At 40.3% G+C, this 26,776-nt stretch overlaps 1 protein-coding gene across 1 annotated transcript; it reads right to left on the reverse strand.

Moving 5' to 3' along the window:
• Positions 1-3,088: 3,088 nt before the first annotated feature.
• OBI1 (ORC ubiquitin ligase 1) lies at positions 3,089-25,731 on the reverse strand. Its single transcript, XM_062514809.1, has 6 exons — positions 25,635-25,731; positions 20,941-21,076; positions 19,902-19,993; positions 17,999-18,247; positions 14,733-14,821; positions 3,089-5,607 (listed from the first exon to the last, which is right to left on the reverse strand). Exons 1-6 carry the CDS (start codon positions 25,704-25,706, stop codon positions 4,104-4,106), a joined length of 2,142 nt encoding a protein of 713 aa, XP_062370793.1. The 5' UTR covers positions 25,707-25,731; the 3' UTR covers positions 3,089-4,103.
• Positions 25,732-26,776: the final 1,045 nt, after the last annotated feature.

A 26,776-nucleotide genomic window follows, 5' to 3' on the forward strand; every position in this document is an offset into this window, starting at 1 on the left:
GTTAGTTTCGAGTCTTAATCATTGCGTTTTGTTAACAGTGAAGGTGGGGAAAAAAAAAACGCAGTGAGGTTTTGTATGGGGCGGGGGAGCCCGGGGACGACAGCACCAGGGGAGGAGCGAGCCACGGAGAAGGGACACCTCGGCCTCCCCCGGCCTTTTTTTCCGAGCTGGGGACCGTAGTCCGGGCTGAGCAGGCGAAGGTCGAGCCCCGGGCGGGAAGGGTTGGGGAAAGCACATCCCCACGACACTCTCTGGCCGGGCACGCGGGTTCCGTGCTGCTTTCCTGGCTGGCAGCCAGCGCCAACAATTCTCTCCCCAAAATCTGGAGACGGCTCTAAGGTGGCCAGGATAAAAATGCAATCCCGTTTTCTGAGACAGTCTGGTGGCTGCAGAGCTGCCCAGCCCTGTGGCTGCTCTGTACTGCTTTCCCAGACATGCTACCAAGGAGAGAGTGTCTCAGGAAAGGGTCAGGGACACTTCTCATCCTGTCCCTGGCTTCCTCCAGCAATTTCTGCTGGCTTGGAATGGGCACCCGATGGCCCCATGAGCATCATGTAGCAGTAGCTTGGCTACTTGTCTTCTTAGCTTCCCTGAGAACCGGCACCCACACAACCTCTAAGAGCTTTAGGGAGGAGATAATGTTTTCTGCTGAGAAAAGCTGAATAAACCAGGAATACTCATCTTCATTTGTTCTACATCCCAGTTTCACTCTCCCGTTCTCTCTCACCCCATTTACAGCTGTCAAAACACACACAAGCTTTCCCCTATGCCAACTGTGCTTTTCCCTCCCTCCACTTTTCAGCTAATGAAGATGGCTTTTCCTGTTAGGGCTGAGGGACACTGAGGCAGTAACTCAGTGCTGGGCCACAAAGGCAGGATAGCCAGGCCACCCCTTTAGGCCATGCCTGACAAGCAGTAGAGGACTGCTGCAAGAGATCAAGGCAAGGGCTGGATCTGGATTAGTAGCCAGAGGGGTCGGCAATCCTTGGAATAACCACGAACACCCATATTGAGCTACCTCAGAGCTGCTTTTCCTTGGTCCAAACCTGGGAAGGAAGAAGCATAGAAGCCTTAGTCAATTTACATGGGGAAGCTCTTACGCCAAAAAATAGAAAGGAAGGAGTGTCCACAATTTGCAAAACTTTAACCATAACCACAGCAAAAAAGAGGTGTGTAAGGGCTATATTTCAAGTGTAGTTACTGGGAGTCAGAGGCATGACTTGGATGCTGTGCAAGAATTAGGATCAGACTCAGTCAGTTTAAAGTGCCTTGAAAGGGCATTACTGGGTGAGGGAAACAGGTGAGAACTGAAGAAGGTTGAAGGATGAGAGACCAAGTTAGCACACCTTGTACTGTGTATAGAAACTGTGCACTGTCCCCCTTTCCCCCTTTTAAAAGGTTCTTAATGAAGAGACAATGGAGCACATTTGACACCAAACACAGCCCAAGACAGTATCTGGTGCTTGTAGGCAGAGCTATTTTGGTAGCTGAGGGAGCAATACCAAACATTAATGGACTCTCACATGGCCTATAGGGAATGGTGGATAAGCAGGTCACTTGCCAGATTTTGTGTAAGTAAAACAGAGGATAACTAAGTAAAAATTTGATCTTGGGACTCCTGCTCTTACAAATAACCCAAAAGATTTCACTAACAACAAACTTAGGCCGGAAGCAGGCTCGCTTTCTTGAGCTACTTAGTCCTGGAGAGCATTAGAGCGTTCTCATGTGTTAAAATCTGCAAAATGCCTTGTATTTAGTATAGTAGGTATTACTAGAGGAAGTAAAAATTTTATGAGCTATTAAATATCATTAGACATCATAGATCTCATCTGTACATCACTTGGAAACGTCTATTATAAAAATAAAAATTCTAATAGTAAAGTTGAAGATTTTGTGTATTCTAGTTCTACATTACTACGCAAGCAATTTTCCAGTTCTACATTACTACTATAAAAAATTAACAGCAATGAGCTCTAGTTTAGGTCATGTTATCAAGTGCAGAGGGAGATTAGGCAAGCAAGGCATCGACAGAACACAGCCTGGAGAACTTAAAACCCACGTACGGCTGAGAAATTTATACCTGAAGAAACCCCAGTCATTACATATAGTTGAAATTTTGGAGTTGATGTTGCACTGGTATTGCATACTACCAAATTTTAAGCCAGGAGGAATGCAACCTTTTTAACCTTAGGCTTGGCTCTTCTATCCATTCAAGCTGCAAGACACTTTTGGGTCAAAACATTTATGAAGCCCATAAATTCACTCACCCCATGCCACAACAAAACAAACCCACAACATTACAGCACTTACTGTGTGTTTGTGATGGCTCTGCAACACAAGGATGTTTTAATAGTGTTTATCCCTTCTCCCAAAGAGTTGAAGCAAGGCAGCATTTTCTGACTTTTAGTAAAACTCATCAAATCAAGCAAGAGACTATTTCCAGATGGTTTTGAGCACTCCCTAATTTCTGAAAAATATATTAAAATTGAACAACTAGATTTTTCTGTGAAGATTAAAAACTCAGGTAGTATACTGAAAGCAGTATATGCAAGCACAATGCCATCACCATAAAATGGTCCTGGCATGCATGGCTTGAATGATGATTTTTTGGTAAAGCTCACAAAAGAGGTCCCAGTTCAAAATGAACACATCAATTCCACAAATGCATGCTTACATTATAACAGGAAGTGTAGTTCTTGTTCAAACAGCTTACAGAACTGAACTCTACAAGATGAGCCAGTCCATTGAAATTTTCCAAGTGGCTATCACTCTTTTCAAAGGGACAAAAGGCAGTGTATTGATTTTTCATATCATAGGTATTGATGAAGTGAGGACGTCTGTTTCTAAGAAATGCCATCAGAGGTCTATACAGAAAGAAAAAAATCCTGCATCTTGTAATTAAATATGGCCTTAAAAAAACTTAAAACACAATAATGCAAAGAAACCAATTTTGCTCTGCTGCTTAATTAGGTCTCCTGCCTGTAGCAGGCCATCACATTATGTTGACCTATGCAATACTTTATGAAAGAGTCACCTCCAGAGAGGCTGAAAGCCATTTCCATCAAGTGTATTGATGCTGACACTGGAATAGTAGTATGTCTAACAAGGAGGAGGAGGAAGGGAGATTTTTCTTCTTTTTTTGTGAATAAGCTCAGGTTTATGCTTTACAAAACTTAGATATGTATTTCCAAATTAGGAAAAAAAAAAGCCCACCCTTTTTTTTTTTTTTTTTTGCTAATTCAATATTTGAGGCAACATCAAGGATTACAGTGCTTATAACATGTTTTATTCAATTCACATAGAAAAGCATGCAGTATTAATGTAAAATGGTACAGTATTAATGTAAGATGTTCAGTGCACATTAGGTAAACAAATCATTAGCATACAAACCCATTTTTACGGTCTATACAGTCATACTAAACACATTTAGAATAACAATGATTTTTGGGAACTAAATTAAAAATTGTGCTTAACTTCAAAGAGAGACAAGCCATAATTGCAGTGTTAAAAGTGATGTTTTCTAACTGAAGTGCTGTGACCCTGAAAAGAAAGGGGCTGCTACCTTTCACCCACTTAAAACAAGAGTTTCAGTACAGTCCAGTGCTATGAAACAGTCTAAGCAGGAACATTTCCTCTAGGAGGCAAGTTTGATGGCAAAACCAACAATAATTTATAGCAATTTCATGAATCCATAGGATATATGACCAGTAGCTGCCTTACATGCACAAAATGCAATCTTTAGGAATGGGAAATGTAACCTTTAAAATTAATTCTTACATAAATGACTAATTTGACAGGACCACTTTGAACTGTCAAAGAGCCATTAGCTGTGCTCACAATTGGCAGAGCACGTAATCTGAAAACTTAAAGAGCATCAAAAACTCCCAAGCCCCCAGGTGAATAAAATGCCCAGTCAAAGAAAAGAATCTGGAATGGTTTTTCCTTGGGAAAGAGCTTGCAATGGGCAGGCAAATTCTCAGTTTTCACATCGCCGAAAATGACAGGATCAGATTGCATGGAAGTCATTAAAAATTAAGTTCACCTGTAAATATTAAACATTTGCAGGTTTACAACTTTGAGTCACGTTTGGTTTGCAAGCAGAATCAGTTTTTGGTGGTTTTTGATGGACTAGCACTGGAAAGGCAGTTTTGAATTTTTCTCTTGGTTGACTGACTGACATTTTTATTTTTCCTTTCAGCTGTAAAGGAAGACACCCAAGGAGGATTAATCTGACTTGGCAGATCAGATGACATCTTTAAAAAACACGAACCAAACTTCTGTTCCTCAAACAACCTTTGTGAGTTACTGAACAGTACATTTGGGGAAAAGTCCCTTTGAAATAAAGAGTTTGGAGGTTTGGCATCATTAGCCACTACATTTTGGCCTGTAAACAGTGGAAAGTGGTCATTCATATCTACATCAGATGGGGAGAGGTTGGAAAACATTGCAGGCTTCCAGCCAGTTCTGTTGGCTACCAGATCGCTTGTCTCTGGACACTTCATACTCTGCTCCTCATTCATCTCTTCCAGATTCTTCTCTGCTCCATTCAGAATTTTAGCACACTCTGTTGACTTTGAAGAACCGTCAAGGTAAGAGGACTTGAAATTATAGCACGGACTCTTGCTGTTGTCTGACTCGGACATCATGGAGTCCAACTCAGAAATTTTATCGAGGTAGGCAGCATCCATAGAGGCCTCGCTGGAGGTTCTTGTGCGGTTCATTTCAGAAGAGCAGAGAGTATGCAACCTCTTAGGTAAGCAAGAACTTGTTTTATCACTGGACTTTGCTGTTGTCTCATCTGACAGGCCAGCTACTGAATTTTGCTCTGATCCATCAAAATCTAAGTTCTCAACAAAATTTGTTGGGCAGGTACCCCAAACCCCTGATTTTCCTGCAGTAAAACAGTTTAGCTTCTTTGCACTAGTACAGCTGCTTGTGCTGTGCTCAGAAGAATCTTTGCTGCAGTCATCTGAAGCATCATGAAACTCTTCAAATTTCAGTTTTCTCAGGAATGTTGATGGCTTTCTTGCATTTTCTTTTCCATCAGGAGTGTTCAGTTGAAGGCGACTGAGAGACAGAAAAGGAGTGCACGGTGGTGGAAGATCATAAAGTTCTTCATCTTTGTATGGGGTACATTCCTCAATTTTATTCCACTGGTCTTCTAAGCAGGCATCCATATTTGTACTATTTTCATCCAGGAGAACCCTGCGACACCCTGGAAATAGTCCTTTCTTTAGGGCACACTGGGTATTTGAGCTATTCAAGCCATCTTGACTAGAAGAGCTTAAACAAGTTCCACCACTTGTCAGCTGCTCAAGGCTGTCAGGACTTTGACTGGTATTCAAAGCCTTTTTCTCCTCAGCTTGGGTTTTCAAACATGTTGTATCTTCACTGCTCTCACCTCCTTCAGCATTTGTGGAAAGCACTCTCTCACTAACAGCACTCACTGTCTGGCTTCCTTTGCCTGCCTTTTTCAGCTGTAGAAGCTCACACTCTATTTCTTCTATGTATTTATCACTCCTTTCCAGTGCCTTTTTCAGACGATTCATTTCACGTTCACTTTGTTCCACTTTGGAATGAAGTGCAGCTACTGTAAACCTACCAAACCTGCAATAAGTAAAACAAAGAAAATATTAAGCTGGAAAAAAGACATTCTTGTGAAGGTTTGCAAGCTCATTTCAAGATAGAATAATCTAGTAAACACTCTGGTAATTTGAAAACAAAAATCAGAACTTCTCTTAAGAAAATAAATACTGAAATCATCACAAATAACATAAGGTGGAGGTGATACACGAACAGACAAAATTAAAGTATTAGTGGTAGCAAGGCAGTAACAAGCAGATTACCCTTCCAGGGGCTGGTTCTATCAATTCAACTCAAATATGCATGAAGAATTATCCCCTAAAACAATGGCAAAGATTTATGATAACATTTGAACAGTGGTCTACATCTTGAAATATTTACATTCAATCATTTTCCAACAGTACAGCAGTGTTTTACAATACATTTCTTTCACAATGTCACCTTGTCAAAAACAAAATGCTGATATGAAATGCCGAAATTGCATTAGTCCTTTGAGGTGGTTTAAATACTTACATAGACCATTTCAATTATGTTCCCGTTAGACAGACAGCTTTTCCTCACCATCCTGAGGATAGTATATCTACTTACTTTGGGTTACTTGTTTTTCTGAGCTTTACAACCAGTGCAGTCTGATTTCTACCTTGACTCCAATACAAAAACCTGCTGCTTGTGCTTTGTGAAAGTTGTGTGCTTGTGGGGTTTCCAGCTTGAGAACACTTTCAACTGCTAGGATACAGCAGTTGAAAATGTGCTCATCCTAGAAACCCCACGAGCCTTCCCCTCATCCTCCACCAGCTTCTCCTCACACTCCACCAGCTTTCAAGACTGACCTTCCCCAGAGGGCAGGTGAAGGCTTCAGCTATATGCCCTGACTAATTCTAACCTGTCACTGACAGGTGAGCACCAGGGAATTCCCTTCTCCATCCAAGGCTTTCAATTTACAGAAAGGAAAAACAATTAAAGTTCTGATATTATTAGAAAGGAGGGAAGCATCTGCATCCACCCTACAACTCTGACAAATAAGGGTTTACATGACAAAAAAAAGACAATTCTGTATGTGGGCTTACACTGCATTTCTATTTTCCATCTTGCAGCTTCATGCTACAGCACAGGTTTATATTTACTCTTCCAGCACAAACACTGCCTGAGATTTCTACATTTTTCTTTGTCTGCCTGTCCCTCCCTCAGAGTCACACTGAATTTACATTACATCAGCTCACCTCTTCACAAAATGGTCCCAATGCAACCCCTTGGATCAGTGAAATTTGAAGATTTCAGTGTATCTGTGGCCTGCAACTATGCTGGCAAAATAGCCATGGATCCATCATGCATTTCCAGCAAACAATCAAACTATATTCTGCTTCTTCAAATTGTGAGCCCGAAGCAGCAGGAAGTTGCTGCATGCTCACAAATGCAATACAATTAACTGGGCAGCTGGGGGAAGCAGTAAGGGCTATCATAAGCCCCCAGAATTGGGCAGGAATGACCAGATCTACTGATGTATTTCACTGTTCAGCGAGTTCTGCATATTTAAAGAACTCTGAAGATTTTGGTGCAGATGGTTCAGTGATGGACAAGATTTACACAACAGTCTAAGTAACTTCTGTCACAGATAGCAGACCACTTTTTAAATCAGATCAGCCTAAGCTTCACTTAGTTTTGGTGCATGCCACTCACTTCCTTGTAGACAAAGAAATGGCAGTGTAGAAGCTTGATATTTAGTAAGGTTTCTTTTTTACCCAAAAGAAGCTACCTGGACTACAACTCAGCGGAGGCAAGGACCCCTTAACTTCCACAGTACATCTACCCAATTATCTTCACCTTCATAAAAAAAGAAGACAGACCATTTTTCATTTACTTACTCTCTGGAAATCAGGTTTCCCCAACTGCTTATCAGCAGTTCGTCCATTTCTAGCTACACACAAGAGGGAAAAAGGAAAACAGGCACAGAAGACTTTCTCTCTCCCCTATGAAACTAGGTAAAAGCAGAATCACAGCTCGAGAAAGTTTCCATTGCATTTTCAGGGGAAGGGGGTTCCATGAAATAAGCATCCTTCTATACAACACATTTTGTCTTATCTCCTTCTTCAGTTAAAGAAACATGGGTTACAGTTTAAGATACGGAAGGAGTCACTGTAGCACAGCAGGGCCCAAGGAAGACCTTTCTCACTTCTTAAGGTGATCCAAAAGTATTTTAATTTGCCTTTCTCTTACAGACTTATTCACGCAGTCTTACAGGAGCAAACCCTACACTCCTTAATAAAAGACAAAGATGATGCAAAAATAACATTTAGCTGAATAGCCAAGTGAGAGAAAGAAAAAAATGCTTCTGTAAAACAAGCAAGATTTTCTGGAGTCTCCTGTAACAGACATGCTGACATAAAAATTAAAACATGTTTACATTTATATGCATACCTGGTAATTCCTTTTTAATGGAAGAATGGTGTAATATGTTTATTTAATGCAAATAGCATAGTGACAGCCTGAGATTTGCTTATGAGGAAGCACTATATTCTCAAGTGTAACTTTTATAACAAGTGTCCTCAGGTTAAAAAAATACAGTATGTTGTTCAAAGGCAAATAGCATCACTAATATGTTAATTGTTGCAGAGGGATGTGCTTGGAAATTTTGTTTTTCAGAAATGTAAGATATGACAAGCTGCCTACAAAGTTACTTCTGCAGTTAGGCATTAGAACAGTAGTTGCTTTCTGTTCCTGCTTAAAGACTTGCATACATTTATTTCCCAAATTCTCAAGGACACAGATTTTTGAGACAGCCAATTACTCCAGATATAGGTGCTTTAGTGACTGATCTAGCAAGTCAGAAGAGAGTTTGAAAACATTCATATTCTAGTTAAAGAAACCAGAACCCTCCCCATCTCCTGCAAGCCCAGAAAAGCAAATTATCACTCAAAGTGAACAGGAACACATTTCAGGAACACATCCTTCAACACAGACACCTAACAATATTTTACATCACCTGAAGTCTTTTACAGGACTGCTGGCCCCCAGACATCACTCTGGAAGGATGAATCTACAGACCCTGTATCACAGCTACCAGCCCCAGGAACACATAGTGGCTAAGTTATAGTGTCTGAAGCCACACTGGATGTCTTGATGAACACTTCAAGCTCATATTTCAGGACCTTTCCTCAGTCAAAGTCCTTTTTCCTTGTCCCAGTATGATTCTAGCTTGACTCCAACCAGAAAGCTGTGGTCATCTCTCACCTACAGTGAGCAAGAACTAACATTGCTGGAGTCACCCTCCTTTGCTTTATTCCAAAACTGCTCCCTCAGTTATGTTTGAGTACTCCTATCCCACTTTTATCTGGGATTCAGTTACTTTTTTTTCACAGTAGCTACTATGGGACTATGTTTTGGATATGTGATGGAAACAATGCTGATGGGATGTTTTAGTTGCTCCCGTGCAGTTCTTAACAACAGATGCCTTGACAACATCTTCAACCTCTCAACCCAGCAGCGAGGAGGCTGAGGGTGCACAAGAAGCTGGGGAGGGACACAGCTGGGGCAGCTGATCCTAACACACCAAAGGGATACTCCAGACCATTAACTCATTATGCTCAGAATAAAAAGCTGGGAAAAGAAGAAGTAAAGGTAGGATATTCTGAGTGATCGTGTTTGTTTCCTGAAGTCACTGTTAGACACAGACGGAGACCTGCTTTGCTGGAGACATCTGAACACCTGTCTGTGGGAAGTGGTGAATGAATTCCTTGGTTTGCTTTGCTTGTGCACAGCTTTTCTTTCCCTACTTAACTGTCTTTATCTCAACCCATGTGTGTTTTTTCACTTTTACTTCTCCACTTCTCTACACTGAGAGAGGAGTGAGTGAGAGGCTATGTGGGGCTAACTTGCTGCCTGGGGTTAAACCATGACAGCTTCTGAAGAAGCCCATTTATAAACTGTTTGGGAAGTTGAAGAACAATTTTTTCAGTTGCTTCTTCCTTCTCTTCTTACTTATCAGTTCTGTAAATTCAGTTTTGAGGTTTTATTTTATACATCAGTGACCACTAACTGCAGCACGTCTGTCTGGTTGAGCCCTTGAGTCAGTTTAAAACCATACAACTTGATACAAACTCTTCTCTTTCTGGATAGCAGGCAGCTGCAACAACGAGTTTTCTTGTATAACCACTTCTCAAAGACTGGGGTGCAAGGGTGCTATGGAAATTGACTCTCTAATTCTAATAATCTGATGCCCCAGGCTGAGGACCACCCTGCAGTTCAGGATGCATGAGCATGATCCATCCTCCAAAGGAAACAAAGGGTGAAAAGTGGAAAATGATAAGGTACACTCAGGGCTTATTACAGTTTGAGATAAGGGCAATGCCAGAGCGTACAACCAAAGCCAGTCTCATCACTTAGATACACGTTTTTCCTTGGTTTCTGCAGTTAGATGGGAAGAAACACAAGAAATTCAAGAACAAGCTAGCTGAAAGACCTACTAGTTTCTACAGTTCTTCAGTGATATCATGTATCAGCTGTACCAGTACCTCAATTCCCCTAGATATCACCAATGACAGATGATCTGCAGAAACATCTTGGAAACATCCCAGGTTTTATACAGCTGTCTTAAAAGTGTGTCATATTTGCATAGACATCAGAACTAAAAAAAAATTCCTGTTGCTGCCAGTTGAGGGGCTATTCCTAGCAATCAAAAATCACCAAAACCTGCAAAATGTAAAGGCTTACCATCCACTGGGAACAGACAAGTCAGGTACATTCTTTGAAGTGAGCTTCCACTTTCATGTAGGGAATTGGCTGAATTTAGACAAATATGCAAAACCTCTCCAAGCATCTTAACATCTAACAGTGAATCACCACTGGTTTTCCATGTAAGAAAGGCAGATTATCACCAGGGTCAGCAATAGCAAAAGCTAGAAAGAATTACTTCAGAACCACTGAAAAGAGGTCCTACTGGAAAACCCACAAAACCAGAGTGTGATCTGAATGGCCTTACCCATCTGCCTAAGGTTTAGATCTTCATGCCCGAAGTGGGCACTTTCTCAGGATTTAATCCTATGACTCAAGAACTCAGAGTTCATTTGAAGGCTGTTATATGCTACTTTCCTCTACTTTACTTCTAAGGCCACGCTGCAGGTAGTCTTTGAAAATGGTCACTCCTCTGGACCAGCAAACTTGCAGAGAGGTGAGACTGTGGCCCAGTTCTCTATCAGAGAAGACAGCAAATGTTCTTACCCTATGCATCCTGGACACAGGTTTTTAGAAGTCTATTTGTAGGTCTGGTGTAATGCAGACTGATAGTCTGGTACATGCAGAAATATTTGAGTTAGGTAAAAACTGAATGTTGTAAAGAATGACCTAGAAAGTCAACAGGTTTAGATTACACTGTACCTGAAGTCACAAATCCAGACAAGATAAACAGTACAAGTGAAGAAGAACTGTTCCTCCCCCCCTAAACTGCAACAATAAAACAACTTGCAAAACCAGAGAAAAGAGATAATGCACCAATTTTATGCATGTTACAGATAATTTTTCAGACTGGGATTTTAATTGGCAGAAGCAATTAAATATTTAGGGAAAAGACTCCTAGGAAGCCTAGAAGTCTGGTTCAAACCGATTTGAATCTAACCATTCATAAAATACACTATACCCTGGAGTAGATGGACTTGCTAGTTATTTCTCTTCAGGTAAAAAGCAAACATCCCTTTGCCAAAAACGCTTTTAGATCTACTGCACCCTGCCAATAGACCTAACAGTTTTCTATTTCAAGTAGAGCTGGAAGTAATAGGGCTTTATTATCCTGCAAAACTTAAGTTTTAGAAGGCTTTTTGTTCTGTATCAGGAAAGTGAAAGTCGCTGAAAATTCATCAGGACAAAAGGTAAGGGAAGAACCAACAACAACAACCATGAATCAGTCAGATTTGCCTGAGAAATGGAAGACTAATGCAGGTCTTCAGTAAGAAATCAGAGCAAGAAACCTACCCTCATTTGCCTTTCAGACCTGTGTCCCAACTATATGATGGTATGGTATGGTATGGTATTCTGGTGAAGGCCTAATCTCAAAAATGTTTCAAGGAAAAAAATAAAAAGCTAATCAATAAATCAGCATCATCAGTTTAAAAATGTATAAAAATTCCTGACATGGCAAAACTATCGATTTTATTGACATACATGATATTTTTCAGCAGGTTCTAATGGATAACAACAAAGAAAAAAAACAATCTGAGCCTGTGATAAAAGGAAAGTTTTTTACTGACCACTGAAGGAGGCTAATTATACTTTTCCCTGTGATGTAAGAGGTAGAATCCATGTTACAAAGGGACCTGCCATTAGTGTTGCCTCTTCTGTAAAGCAAAGTCCACTAAAACAATTTTTGTTGTGCTATTTAGCCCCAATGTCACCATGCATAAAATGAACTACACTTGGGATACAGGGACTGAATACTGACAAAACCTTTACAAAATACTTTGATACCAGTTTTATTTAGTTACTTTAGTTATTTGTTTAAGCATGAACCCATACCTGAGAATCTGAAGCTAAAGAATATATGAAAAATGAAACAACAGTGGTGACACTAAATTACAAAAATCCAATTCAGTAGCTATTTTAAATTACATTAGAGACTACTCAGAAACTCTTACAAAAATTATCTTCTGAAAACATCTGAATAAAGCACACAGGAACATCTATACTGGCAAATCCATGTACTTGCAAAGAAACTTAATTCTAGTGACATTGTTGGGCTCTGATGTTTATGCCTTCAATTCTGATTTTATAGGCAAGTTAAAAAAAAAAATTATTGCAAGCCCTCTTTGAAGTGTGAAGCCTAGCTGAAAGACCCTTTAAATATTACCAAACTTTGCCATCAGAGCAGAAAGAATATTTTAAAACATGCGTTGATGTTAGATCTGATCTGGATATTGACCAGTCTAATGACCACAAGGAAGAAAGTTAATTTAAAAATTCTGCTAACAACAATTAAGATAGGAGACTTCTCAAGATTTGAAGGATGTACCTGGGATTTGAAAGAATGGAGCATGATATATATCAAAACATCAATCTGAAGAAAGCCTGAATAAATGAGTTAATTCCCACACTTTGAAAGGCGACATTAAAAGCATAAATGCAATATGAAGTAGAGGAAGGTAACTTTTTAAACAGCAATTTGGCAGAACTGGTACTGGCCATTGTGCTAGAAGTGTCAGGTAAAAGGAAACAACAAAAAAGGTATTGCAAGGTATTGATATAAGATGCTGTAGAAGACAGAAGACAGTTTTTCTGCTCTGGTTAGTGCTACCAAGACTTCACTTGTAGTCTAGTACCAGTTCTATGCATTATGACTTCAGAAAACCGTAGACCCTAGAGATTCCTGAGTGCAGAGCAAAATCAAATAAACACAAGTTTACTTTTTCACTCAAGTCATATGCATCTAGAAGACCTGGACAAATTCAACCTTTAAGATGTGACGAGGAATGAATGGGTACAGGCTGGATGAAGCAAAGTTGCTAAATTTAATGTGTTGAAGGGTTTCTTTCAAGACAAGTTTTTCCTTGCATGTACTTAAATTCTTGTGGCACACCACCGGGCTGAAAGCAAAGGCAAGACTCAATACAGCAGAAGCAGAGTACAGAAATACCTACTCCTGAAGTGTTTGACCTGTTCCTAGGCAAGTTTAAGCCTGATTCAACTCATGTCCTAAATCCCATGCACAGCTCTAGAGTTAGCACAGGCCAAAGATAATTTAAAGGCAGGAAGGATGTTATATTTATTCAGGAGACTGAAAAAAAAAAAAATAGCAGGGAGACACAGACAGGTCAATCTAGTGGGCATCTGGATTATAAAATAGACCATGACATTATCCAATTTGTAATAAGATTTGGCTATATCTGTGCTTTTAAAGGAGAAAGTGACAGGTTATTGTTTTAGGCAACCATGGTAAAGCATGCACAAGCTAGAAGAAAGGGAAATTGTCTCCACTGGGGATTTTACCTGATATTAGAAAAGTAAGAAACAGTTTAGATTATCTAGTCTCTTCTTGCTCTTCTTTTCTAGGATTTATTTAGTTATATCTATTTACTTTTTACATTTGCCATACTTGCCAACACTCTTGAGTTATGGGAAGAGATATTCCATGGCATAAAAGCCATTGCCAAGGCCTTAAACAGGGCTCTATCTTATTAGGGGTCTTCAGGGCAGAATGTGCTTTCATGTATCCACAGCCCAAGGGTCATGCATCTTCTTTCCTGTTGTCTCTAATGACAAGCAAGTCTGGCAAGTAAGCTCTTCTACAAGGATGAATTTGTTCTTCCAGCAGGTGTGTTGCCAGAACTAGAACAAAATCCAGAGAGCTTCCTTTTCACAGTACACAGACACCTTCCAACCCCATTCCTCAAAAGCTCTGCATAAACCTTTGGCCAATATTGCTATTAGCTTTTTAATATCTAAACAAACGAGAGAAGAAAGGTAGAAAACCAATGAAATAAAGGAAAAGAACTTTAAAAATATCAACACATTGCTTCACAAAGTAGTCCCAAGAAGAGGTACCTTAGAACACAGCTCTAATAAGTATGGTGAAGTTTTTACTTTTTGAGGGTACTGTCATTGGTGTTAAAACAGAACATTAAACACAGATGTAATTTCTGGAAATGATGTTCTCATGCTGCAGAAGCTCAATTCCACACATGTTGGCCAGACACAAAGTTATCAGGAACCTTCCTTGAACAAGGAGCCCAGCCCACAAAATAAACCTTGAAGGCAGCAAAAGGAATAACAAAACAAACACAAACACAAGCAACCAGAATATCTGCACTTAGTAAGAGACCTTCTACTTTGACCATACACCAGATTTAGAAATTTCCCCATAACAACTTAACTGTAGAATTCAACCAATGAATCCGGTACTTCAATACTGGCCACGTAATAAAAGAATAGCACTTGTAGTCAAGTCATATTCCTCCACTGCTGTGATTTTCTAAGTTGTATTTCTCACCCACTTGCTGCTATTTTTAAGTTTCATTTTACAGCTAAGTCCATGAGGACAAAAACTCCAAAGTCTACCTGGAGACACATATGCAACACCATGTACGCTACCACAGTTTTAGGTTAAACAGGCCTGCAACAGTTAAACAGTCTATAAATAAAAGACAGTAGCTTTTAAAATATTCACATACTTTTGGGGTGATCTACTATCAACTTCAGCTTTTAGTCGCAAATTCTCTCTTAAAAGGCTATTGTTTTCCATGCTCAGTTTCTTATTTGCCTAAGGAAAAGAAAAGGGAAAAGTAAGTATACAGTGAAACAGAAATGACTTCTAATATTTATAGGACAAGCTGTTTCTCCTTTTTAAAGAGACAGAACTAGAAACTTGCAGGCAGGAAACAGCCTTCAGACAGGGACACCACTTAAAAATCACCATGGGAAATGGTTTGCAAAACTGAATAGTGAACAGACATTTTTTATTTATATTCCCAAAATACATTGCAAGTGTCCTATCTAGGGAAATAAACACAGCTATCTTAGTTAGCACAGAAAGTCATTAAGGAGATGTACTAATGGCAATTCCATGTTTTTTTTTTTTTCACATGACTAAATACGTTAAGTACATTAACATTACAATGTGCAGGTATCAGCAAAACTAATGTTGAACAGCTTCCCCCATTCCAAATTAGAGCAAGAATACTTTGTGGGTTTTGGCTTGTTTTTAAAGCACAGTTATCCTCTGGATGTAAATCCATTATGACGAGCTATTTGCAGTCTTTCTTCACTTTCTTCCAGGACATTATGATTAAGATTTCCGATTCACAACCCTTCTTACTCCTTGAATTGAGGTCAATTCCTTCTTCTCAGTTCAGCAGACACCCTTGTTAACAAGCCACTTCATATAAAGAGAAGTCTTCCTGCCACCATGTTTCAGAACAATGAATGCCACTATCCAAACAAGAATATACTCTCTGCACTTCCTAGAATCTGCTCAATCTCCCTATGCTAAAAACAGCACCACCAGTTCAGGACTTGTAATTCATAGCCTCAATTAGATAATGCTTCCACTGCATAATAAAAGTATGATCTAGAGCTAGATCTGAAGAAAGAGCTATGCATCTGGGCTCAGGAGTGAAATGTACTTTTTCAGAAGCATCAAACAGTGCAAGAAGAGAGGCAGAGAACTTTAAATGCTCATACAATTATCCCTAGCAACCTTTCCAGGTGAGGGGGAAGAGAAATGGAGCAGAAAAATATAAACAAACACCCTCCATCCCCAAGACCACAATATTCCTAAGGACAGAAAAGATAACTAGAGACTTGTGGCAAAGAAGTGAGCCTAGGCCTGAGTGTCAACTACTTGGCATTTAAAAAATAAAACCACAAAAAACTATCCTGAAAGCAATGAATGACAATTCAGGAGTGCTCAGCTCCAAAGCATCATCAAACCATCTGTCAATATAGCCAAAGCTGTTTTTCTCTTTCCAAAAAACACAACTCCCCCAGCTACTCAATCAAGTAAAAAAAATTCATTATTTGTGTAGCACTGATAGGCAAGGCATCCATGCGGCACATGGCAAGGCAGGACTGAACCCCTCTGGTGTCCTTCTTCCTGAGTGTGCTCTAGTGTGCTTCAAGTCAGTAATCTGCAAGGGATCCCCACTCACAGCACAATGTCTACATTAATGAGTTCATGTAACTGCATTTTTAATGAATGTACTTAGTCTAGGCTTTCTCCTATGGAGTTTGGTTTACCACTCCCATAGCTTTATGACCCACTCAAAAAATAATGCCTACTTTGGGCATTCCTGTATTTGTCTGCTCTAGAACAATAAATTATAAAGGTGGTTGCTATTTCCTGATTCAGCCAAGTTTTGAAAAAGAAAGTGGTGGCAATCACATTTGCTAAGGGATCTTGTTCAACTGGGAAGTGCTGTCCAGTTAAAACTCTTGGGTCAGGTACTTTCAGAGATAAAAAGGTTTCTGGTTCCAGATAGTGTGTGGGAAAGAGGTCTTGCTGTTCATAATGGGGATGGGCAGTGCACGCTGACAAGTGAGGCAAGGTCTGCTGCAGTCAACTGACTTTAGGTACTCATGGAATTAAGCAGCTCCTGAGCAGGGAACAGATAGAGAAAAAAAGAGTTGGACTCAGTGATCTTCAAGGTCTTTTTTAACCTAAATGATTCTATGACAACAGTTTAAGAATTCTTCCCTAAAACCTATCTAAGCCTCTATTTTTTTCTAACTCTTCTTTATATGCTTAAACTTCTTTTCTTGCTAAGGTTAATGTTATACTGAAAAAATACCCAAGCAAACCCATTCTTGGTTCCTGTTACAGTGTTCTTTTTGCTTACCTACGGAAAAAGTTAAAAAACTTAGTCATTCTCCCCAACCCCCCCCCCCAAAAAAAAAGAAAGAAAAAAAAAAAGAAAAAAGAGAAAGAGGCAGGACAGTTTAACTTAATGAAAAAAATTCCCAACAAAAATATAGGTGGACAAGAACTTCTTGCTGCGAGTCCTCTTTTAACAACTTCAAGTGAATCTGAAGCTCCCAGGGTCCTAGAACTATCCCATTAACAAAATGGCAGAACAGTACAATGTATGCCTCCAAGTCTATAGCACAGAAAAAATGTGAACACCTTTAATGCTAAAAACTTAAAAAACAAAAAGTCCTAAATGCACCACAATTCAGTTTTGCAAGAAGTAAACCAGTATTGTTAATAGAAGAAATCAAGGCAGCATTTTGAATAAATACAAGTCCATTATTTTCCACTTGGACTTCAAATTAATCTGAAATGTCACTCTTCTTCAATGTTTAAGGTGATCTTACTTGTGCCTGCAGGTATATTTTACAAGATACTTTTATTTAGATGTATTTTCACATTCCTATCTCCTTCATCCTTGCTTCTGCAGTATCAGATTCACTTCTATATTACATCAAGATGTATAAAAAGGCCGCAGGTTTCCAGTAAAGGATATTCTGGTCATAAAATGCTGAAGCTTGTCTATTTTCAGTCAAAGGGTCAAGTTACTCTCTCTCAGCAAATTGCACCAAAAATATTGGCTAGCAGGGAGGGCAATAGTGCAAAATCTGCCTCAGCCAACTGTACTGTGTTTGCCCACTGAATGTTGCAAAACAGATATATTATATAGATTATTGCAAGCCTGAAAAATCTGGTCATCAGTATTGTCGACAAGTGCTGCCATAATCCAATTACCCAGTCACAGAGTGACAGAGTAGTTGAAGAAGAGGACAGGACTCTCTAGAACAAGCAATAACTGACACTTGCAATGGAAATACTATGATACACCAACAATCACTGGAATTCAATATTTTTCCTCCTTCTTCTAGATCTATGAAGTACCTGAAGGTCATGGGAGCTCTTATTCCCATTTAACGAACATAAAACAGTTACACTACAAAACAGCTGAAGAAATGTGTTTGTTACATTTATTACCTCCCTTAGCTTTTCTACATTATCCATCAGTTTTTCGCACATATCACTGGCAGTTTTCAGCTTTTTGCTGCATTCCTCTGGGTTTTCTGGGCCATTGGTACTTGCTTCATTTGTTGACTGGCTAGTTCCATCATTTTGGGAAGACAAAGCTGATGCCACAGGATCCAGAAGAGATTTCAACTGTATCTGTAAACTGAGGTTTTTGCTTCTCAGATCTTCTACTTCTTTTTGCAGGGATTCTATTTCATCCTAAAGGTGTCAGAAATTCAGAAGATTTAAAATAATTTGTGAGATTTATTAAATAATACTGTTAACGTCCCACAGCACTTTAGGAACATGGGTTCTGGCAAGCCCAGATGCTTGCCTTCACTTACACACATATCTAAGTATACTTACGTACTGTGCTTTAGGCGGGATTTTAATCAACATGCACATTCAAGTATACTGAAGGTTTTAGTGCAGGGAATCCCTTGACTACATAAAGGACCCTGAACAAACTGTCGGGCAGACCAAAAGCTTCAAAGCATTCAGCAACATGAATCTATTATTAGGGCACTCTGTGGGAGGATTTCCTGTATCAAGAGTGCTCTTAAGGTCGTCCTCTGCTGACTCATTTGCTATTATTTAAGAGTGTTTCTCTCATATCATTCTGAAATGTCACATGTTAGGATGCTGAAAGTCTCCAAACTGAAAATGGACAGAACACTGCCTGGAAAAGGCCGCTCCAGCTACATCAAAGCAGCAACTTAGGGAAGACTCTCAAAATGCAAAGAATAAAGCTCTTAGCTGTATCTGTCTGAAGTCACAGGGAAGCAAAAACCTTCTAAAGCCTGTTGTTAAAGGGATAAAAGAAATAATTTGTGCTGAAAACATGTCTTCTACACTGTTTACCAATTCAAGTGTATGAGTTGGTCATGGTCACACTACTTAAGGAGGCCATGTACAGCATTTACATAAATCCAAGGCATATTTTCACAAATAATCATGCCCACCTCTGCTCCCAGTATGGTAAAAAAACATTTTAAATTAAGTGTTTTTTAAAAGAAATGTATGTTATCCTATGACTAGCTGTACGAATTTCAAGTTGATTCAACAGAAAGGCAGGAAGTGTCTTTTTTTCTGACTCCTTCTCTCAGAGACACTAAAAGAACCTGAGCTACTAGGAAGCTTGTAATAAAAGATAGCTCTTACTTCCCTACGGTTAAAGATATAGAGAGTCCACTTCCTTTCCCTCATTCTCCTCCCCACGACAGGTTTCCTTCAAAAATAGGATATCTTCACACTGCTGCCACTGAGGAATCAACAGCTGAGAAAACAAACTAAGCACATTCCTTATTTACAGCTTTTCATCTTCTTCCCAAGAGAGTATTTTTCCAGCAGGAGATTGGAGTATTCAGCTCTACTTTCAAGCATTTACTCACTTTCAGAAAACAATAAAACAAAAAGCTAAAAATTAACCTATGCCAGAAGGTTACAGTGGGCAATATACTTTAAGAAGGAACTTAGTCTCTCTGAGCAACAGGGAATTATTTCAGAAAATGCTTGTGTTTGTACTGAAGACAAAAACAAAAAGCTCCCTACACCTAATATGCATAAAGAAAATGCTCCCATACCACATGGGGGTGGAATTCCCACAAAACTAAAGAATTGGCTGTACTTGGCTCCTTGTTGTCTAGAGAGACTATTACTGTGACTTCAGTGGGACCACTTCAAATACCACCAAATGCTCTCTTGTAACCTTAGTCAAAGGCAGCATTTTAATGCAACTGAGTTTCATGTAGATACAGTACACACCTTCACTCAAATGAACAACAGTAGGACTCAAACCAAAAGGACCATTTGTATGCTGTAATTTAACAGCTGCAGTTCATCTGGAAAGTCACAACACTCCCCCTGTCCTTACCTCATATTCTTTGTGGAGCAATTCAAGCCTTGTTTTACGTAGGTGTTTTCTGACTGCTGGACTAAATATAGGATCACTTTCACTTGTTCCCCCTAAAGCAACAATAGGATGAAAGAAGCACTGATATTGTTTCCTTTTCAGTCAATTCAATACTAGTAATCCACCTTACATCACTTTTCATATTATCCGCTACAAATGCAGCTAATATTGGACCAATTGGCTACTATGGAAGATTTAAAGTCCTTTCACTTTCAAAACAGGTTCAACTTGAATAGCTGCCAGTGATGTTTAGAAGTCAAAATCTTGATTCACAGCAGGAAGAAAACTTTAACATTATCAACTTTTTTTTTTCTCCTTAACAGAATCCTATGTTATTTGAGATCATACCAATAAAACAGAGCTGAAAGGAAGGGGCAGGGTATCAAGCATACATTTAATTAGTAGAAGTTACTGTAAGCTTTTAAAGTGAGATTATTCAGATAAGTTTTTCTCTTAGAATGAAATAGCAGAGCTGATATTTTATATGAAATAAAGACTGCAGTATTTCCTAGCTCTGGGGAAGTTAAGATCTTCGTGTAGTTGCTGCAGCTTTGTCTTATTTCTTTCTGTGCTAAGAGAAATTTTCTTAAAAAAAAGGATGAAGTGATGAACAAAACCAAAAAAATACCACATACTCACTCAAGATTCTGGATTGAAGTACACTGTTGCTCACCTAAATGCTGGTCTCTTAGGTGAACAGGTTGCAATGCATAGGTGAGAAGGCATTTTTTCCAGTTAAAGGTACCAAGATTTAAAAACAATCATTAGAACCATTGGGTACTTAGTGTGTTTGGATAATCCAGCCATTAATATACACAATGTCTTTGGAACTTTCCAGTGACATCCCTAATAGCTACAAGGTTAAAGATTTAGTTAATTCTTCCTTAGATGCCGGTAAAAAAACACAGAGGAAAAGGTATCCAGACACCTCTGGACTCAAAGCAATCTCCTCCAGCAGTAAATACCAGAAAGTTATCTCAAAGCCTAAACTTGTCCTTACCTATAATCTCCTTGCAGGGATTTTCAGGCGTGATGGGAATCCTGCAAGCTGGGCACTGATTATTGTTCTTCAGCCACACTTCAATACAAATGGAACAGAAAACATGGTTGTTCACACAGATAACTGGGTGACGGACCTTTTAGCATTAAAGGGGAAATAAAAAGAAAAGAAAAACAAACAATCAGACTTTATGAATACCTTAAAATTCTGTCAAGTAACAAAATACAAAAATATACAACTCCACCTCTCAGTGAAAGTCTGGCCTTACAGGAAAGTGACACTTGTTTCTCAGGGAGCAAAACCTCCTCACTCACAATGCAGAATTTCCCTCTTATTGAAGGCACCAAAGTTACAACAATTTCTACAGAACTAAGGCCCTTGTTACCAAGAGCTCATTAACAACCAGAATGGCAGCAGCACCTTCCCTTTACCCCATAACCTCCAAGAACTACAGCCAGCCACTCCTGCAAAATGCATTCCCCTCCCAAAGTAGAACACAACCAAAGTAGGTGCATTTGCAAAAGTGAGGCATGGAGGGATCTCTAGTGGCACCATCCAACACTTCCCTGCAAAAGAGATATCACTGGAACATAAAGTGTTACAGATTAACTTTAGGCTGTGGATAATCAGCTTCATGGAAATCAGCTTTTAAAAGGATCAGGGCCAAAACCACAGAGCTGAAATGTGAACCAGCAATCACTAATTCAAGTCTCCTGCTAGATATGCATTGCTACTAAATAAGTCATTACCCAAGAATGGGGCAGCTAACTGAAGGATTAAATATTCCAATCAGACACAGATTCTTTCAAGCTTTTCCTACCCTTCTAAAACAGCAGGGTAAACAAACTTTTACAAAATATTAATGACAATGCACTATTCTCTCTTGTCATTTAACTATAAACCCTATTTCAAAGTAAATGTGCACAGAGGGACCAAATATGATGAAAAAGACTTTATGCTTTATTGCAGCTTGCTACTGCTTACTGTAATACATACTCTTCAAATCTCTTATTTGTTAATGTAAGTATTTGTGTTAGGGGTCTTCAAATAATTATTTGTTTTTCCTCCACTCCTTTTCCCAGGAAATGCATTTGTAGACACAGAAGTATATATATAAGAAGAATATATATTACTTTAAATTATGCTGTACTGCACTTAAAACCCAAGTTCAAGAGAATCTTCATCTTTAAGTTAAGTTACTCATCATCTCCAAGATATTCCTCTTTCATTCTATTAGCAAAGCAGTCAGACTAAAAAGGAAAAATGAAATGTTGGCAGGGAGAAGCAAGCACCTGGAAAGGACAGTCAGTAACCACTTGGGCCAACAGATCAGATGTGTACGTAGCAATCGTACCCGTATGATCAGCACTGCACAAGATAAACCCAAATCTTTAACCACTGAAATATTCACAGATATGAACTAAGGCCCAGATCTGTCACTTTCTTATCCAATTCACTCTCTATGCCTCTGTTATCTTACAGGATTCACAATATTTTTAAGACCTCCAATATGACAGTCCTGGGAGTCAAACAAATTATCTATACATAAACAGAAATTCAAGTTATTGAAGGTATGAACAGAGAGAGACTGGACTTTCACCTCTAATTAGGAGGTTTTTTGTGATTATTAAAAGTATTAGCACACTAATGTTTTGGAAACATTTAAATATTACAATCTCTATTATTTCTAATTTCAAAAGTCTTGTTACTTATTGCTTTCTTTTATAACAAAAAGAGCTTTCTCACCTGCAGCTAGAAGGGGAAAAAAAGTGTTTTTCTCTAGCCATACTTATTTCTTACTCTAAAGCAGCCTGAGAATAGTTATATGGATGGTGATGATAAGATACAGAGCAGAATAACATAAAATAATCCAAACAGGAAAAGACATTTCATGAATGCAGGTTTTCCCCCCAGGGAGCAAGAGACCCTCAGTTACCCCAAACCTGACACAGAAGCACACTTCTTGCACATGAATGATTACTCCCTATCTCTAGCAAAATAGTAAGTCACATTTATTACTCTCCAGGGTAAAGTGCTTCTGATTTACACACCTTTACAAGTTTCATTTCAGGGCTGGGGTTTTATACTTTAGTTGGCTCAGGATCCACACAAAGCAATGCACATCAGAACAGCAAAAGCCGCTATTGAAATGTCACACAATGGCTGGTAGTGCCACTGCCCTTCCCACCGACTGTGACAAGCCCCAGGGGGTGGGGGACCAGGACATACCTATTAATAAAAAGCACTTTAATTACAGCACAGTTCCAGTTCATTCATTGACCATAATGTCTATCTAGAAAGACTACAGTTTATTTCAGAAGGCTTGATCAGCTAGGTGATTTTGAGCAATTTCTTAATTTTTCCCCTCCAGCATAATGCCAATTCCTATGCAGATCAAAATCCAATCCTGTACACATCTACTAAGTGTTGAAGGCACTCCTGGGCCTTCAAGCAGCAGCACTAATGGAGGAGCAGGCACATGGAAAATCAGACAGTGAACCAATCCCTAGACATCCTGCACTGTTTCAACCAACACAGAACTGTGTCTCGAGCCCAAGCAACCTGTTGACACCAAAACCAACAAGAGAGACCTTCAGACATCTTGGGACAAGTAAAGCCCACGAGTAAAGTCTGAAGCAGATGGCTTCCGATCTGCAGGCTAATTAAAACATTCAGGTATGTTAGACGACAGCCCAGACTGTACCACAAGAATATTCACATAACAAACATGAAATTGATCCAAGCAATTCACTCTTATTTTAAATGATTATTCACACATCTTGCCAATGTACTTTCTGACACTGTTCACATTAACAAAATGGGCTAACACGTCCCTGCTGCCCAAGATTTCAGTTTCATTAAAAAACAATGAGTGGCCAATTCATTGAAAGAATCTCTCTGCAATATCTCCTCTTTTATCCTCTTATCGTTATGCACAGTGAATAGTCTGTATCTTGCAGTCAGCCCTTTGCAGATTTTGCAGGGACAGCAAGAGATACATTCTGAGTTTAGGGTGGGTCTTCTACCTGATTTGAAGTCTATGCTACATACCACAGAAGTATCAGATGTCAAACCTCCATGATACTCCCTGTTCCCCCCTAAAAGATAGCAAAAACTGACAAGATTTTTTCCTTAATTCAGGCTAAACAAATTCCTTTCTCCAACTTTAATCCTGAGAAGATGTGTTTTTCTGGTGAAGTTTTTCAGTGACATTCCAAGCTAAAGATCTGTATTAAAAAGAAAGGGCAGTCAGAGCTGTCAGCTGCCAAAATTTAAACAGGTTTACAGATGTCTAAATATGAAAGCAGAAAAATATATTTATTACATGTATCACCAACAGATTCACTTCTATAATGTTTATATATTATCTCAGTGCAAGAGAGCAAGAAAGAGTGTGGAAGTCAACCAGTACAAACTCAGGAACATCTAGAAAGGAAGTGAAAGTATGAAATAGTGGCTTGGAATAAGCCAGTGGCTTTACAGCAAGATATGAATGGATACCTAACCAAACTGTTAAGTGCTTAGACCAGAAAGTAACTAGGAACGGATTCAAATAGCAAATATATTTGTCAATTTGATTTCACTCTCTTGTCACTCCTTCCACTTTTTGCAGAGTGAAGGGAATCCACACTGCATTACATACAGAGGACACTTGGGTTCTGTTCCATTTTCATTAGACAGATAAACAGAAAAAGAAAAGTAACAGGACAACAGCCAGGAAGACTTGCGCGGCTTTCACAAAAAAAGCCAAGAAATTAGTAAACATGGTTGCTAAAAAGTAACACGCTGTCAGAATTATGAGACTTGAGAAAAGAACGACGTCTGACTACTTTCACTACCAGCGCTTCGCTCCGACTTCACACATCAAATGTGCCTGCTCTTTCGTTATCACCCCAACAGAGAAGGTCTGGGAGTAAAGGCCAGGTAAGGTAGAAACAAACTAAACAACAAATGCCAGAGTACAAACATAAAAGGCTGTCTCTCCCCCTGTAATAATTGTTGTGCTTTAAGAGAAGAGAGCGAGGGGGGAAAAAATAAGAGTAGTAAAGAATGAGCAAAGAATTTGAGAAGCAATTAGTGACAGCCATGAAATTAGCTCTGGGGCTTTTAGAGAAGAACAGACTAGCAAGAGCCCTCTGCTTCCCGAGGGAGAAGAGAAAGGAACTGAGAAAGGGTCAGAGAGAGGAAACGGAAACTTTTTCTCCAGACTGCTGCACTTTTGCTCAATACTTTTTAAATCTACTTGGTTATACACCCCCTCTTTGTTTCACTTGTCCTCGCGACACAGCACCACGCTCAAACAGAAGCTCCCCGAGCATTTTATAACAGAGTATCCTGCTGGTACTGGGAGAAAACCCCCGACCCTGAACACCTGCACCTCGGGAGCTGCATACCCACGTTTCAACGACCTGGTGCCCCCAGGCCCATTCAGCACCTCCGGGACGCTCCCGCCGGGGCAACGCGCGCTTCCCAACATCCCAAGGGTGCCAGCAAGCCTCGGCCGCAGCCGGGAACGGCCCACACCCCAATTTCCTTCTCCGCACGGAGCCGCAGAGCCTTAAAAGACACAATCCCGATGGGGGTCAGAGCGTCGAGCCGCGCTAGGGCCTCAGAGCTGCAGCGAGCGGCGGGCCCTCCCTGCTCCCCGCACCCACCCCCGGCCCGCAGGGGCCGGGCAGCGGCGGCGCCGTTACCTTGCCCAGGCAGATGTGGCAGGTGATGGGCAGCGTGAGGGACAGCGTGACGCTGGGGCCGTGCTGCGCCATGGCGGGCCCGGAGCGGCGCGGCCCGGCGCCAGCAGCACGGAAGTCCCGCGGGCGGGCGGCCCCGGCCCCGGCCCCCGCCAGCCCCGCTACGGCAGCCGGCGAGGCCAAGCGCAGGGGAGCGCCGCGCGCTCTGGCAGCGCTCCCCTGGAGGGCGGGCGGGAGCTGCGGCCCCTCACGGCTCTGCTCCGCGGCGGCTGCTCCCCGAGGAGATGGCCCGCGAGTCCGTGGCGGTCTCAGCCTACGCACGGCATTCCTGGGGGGAAGCACAGCGCCATGGGGAGCGCGGGCACCAGTGCCTGTGCAGAAGGGTGATCTCCTTTCCCCTGATAAACCTATGCTGTGCTCAGGTTTCATCATGCCGAATTAAATAAATGGCTGTTTAAATTCTGCTAATTGCCCTGAATCACAGAATCTTAGAATCATAGAGTTACGGAATTACAGGATCACAGAATGGCTCGGGATGGAAGGGACCTTAGGGATCATCTTGGCCCAGCCCCCCAGCCTTTCACTAGGCCGGGCTGCTCAGAGCCCCATCCAGCCAGGCCTTGAACACAACCAGGGATGTGGCATCCACAATTCTGGACAGCCTGTTCCAGTGCCTCAACACTCAGTGCCTAATCCAAACCCACTCTCTCTCAATTTGAATCTGCTCCTCCTTTTCCTGTTGCTACATGCCCTTGTAAATAGTGTTATGAATGAGAAACAAAAAGTCTCAATATTCAGCAAAATATAGATTGTTTTATTTTATATAGACAGAGCAAGCAGGGCTGGGGAACGTGAGGAGTCACTGCCCACTCCATGCTCCATCAAACCTTGGTTTGCAGCCTCTTCTTATAGTATGGTCTCTCATTGTAATTTTTAACTTTGCCAGGTAAGCAGTGGTGGTCGAATAAACATCCGTAAAATCTTTGGGCAATAGTCAGTCTCGTAGATAACCATCTGATCTTGGTAGATAAAAACTGGCAAAAATCGGGAAGTCTGGTCTTTGTAGATAGGCAGCATTGATCAAACAAAGGCAGGGAATTTGATTTTGCAAAATCTGTTGGACTACGGGAAGTCTGATTTTGCAA

This window comes from Cinclus cinclus, chromosome 2 (genome assembly GCF_963662255.1).
Source record: "Cinclus cinclus chromosome 2, bCinCin1.1, whole genome shotgun sequence".
Lineage (NCBI taxonomy): Eukaryota > Metazoa > Chordata > Aves > Passeriformes > Cinclidae > Cinclus > Cinclus cinclus.

Bases quoted from the DNA above. Each gene is read 5' to 3' on its own strand.
- OBI1 (XM_062514809.1), bottom strand. From the start codon at position 25,706: ATGGCGCAGCACGGCCCCAGCGTCACGCTGTCCCTCACGCTGCCCATC. The intron at 18,248-19,901 runs GTAAGGACAGGG...TGACACCTTTAG, and splicing joins TGCTCCACAAAGAATATGAG to GATGAAATAGAATCCCTGCA. The intron at 14,822-17,998 runs GTAATAAATGTA...TCTTTTCCTTAG, and splicing joins ATGTAGAAAAGCTAAGGGAG to GCAAATAAGAAACTGAGCAT.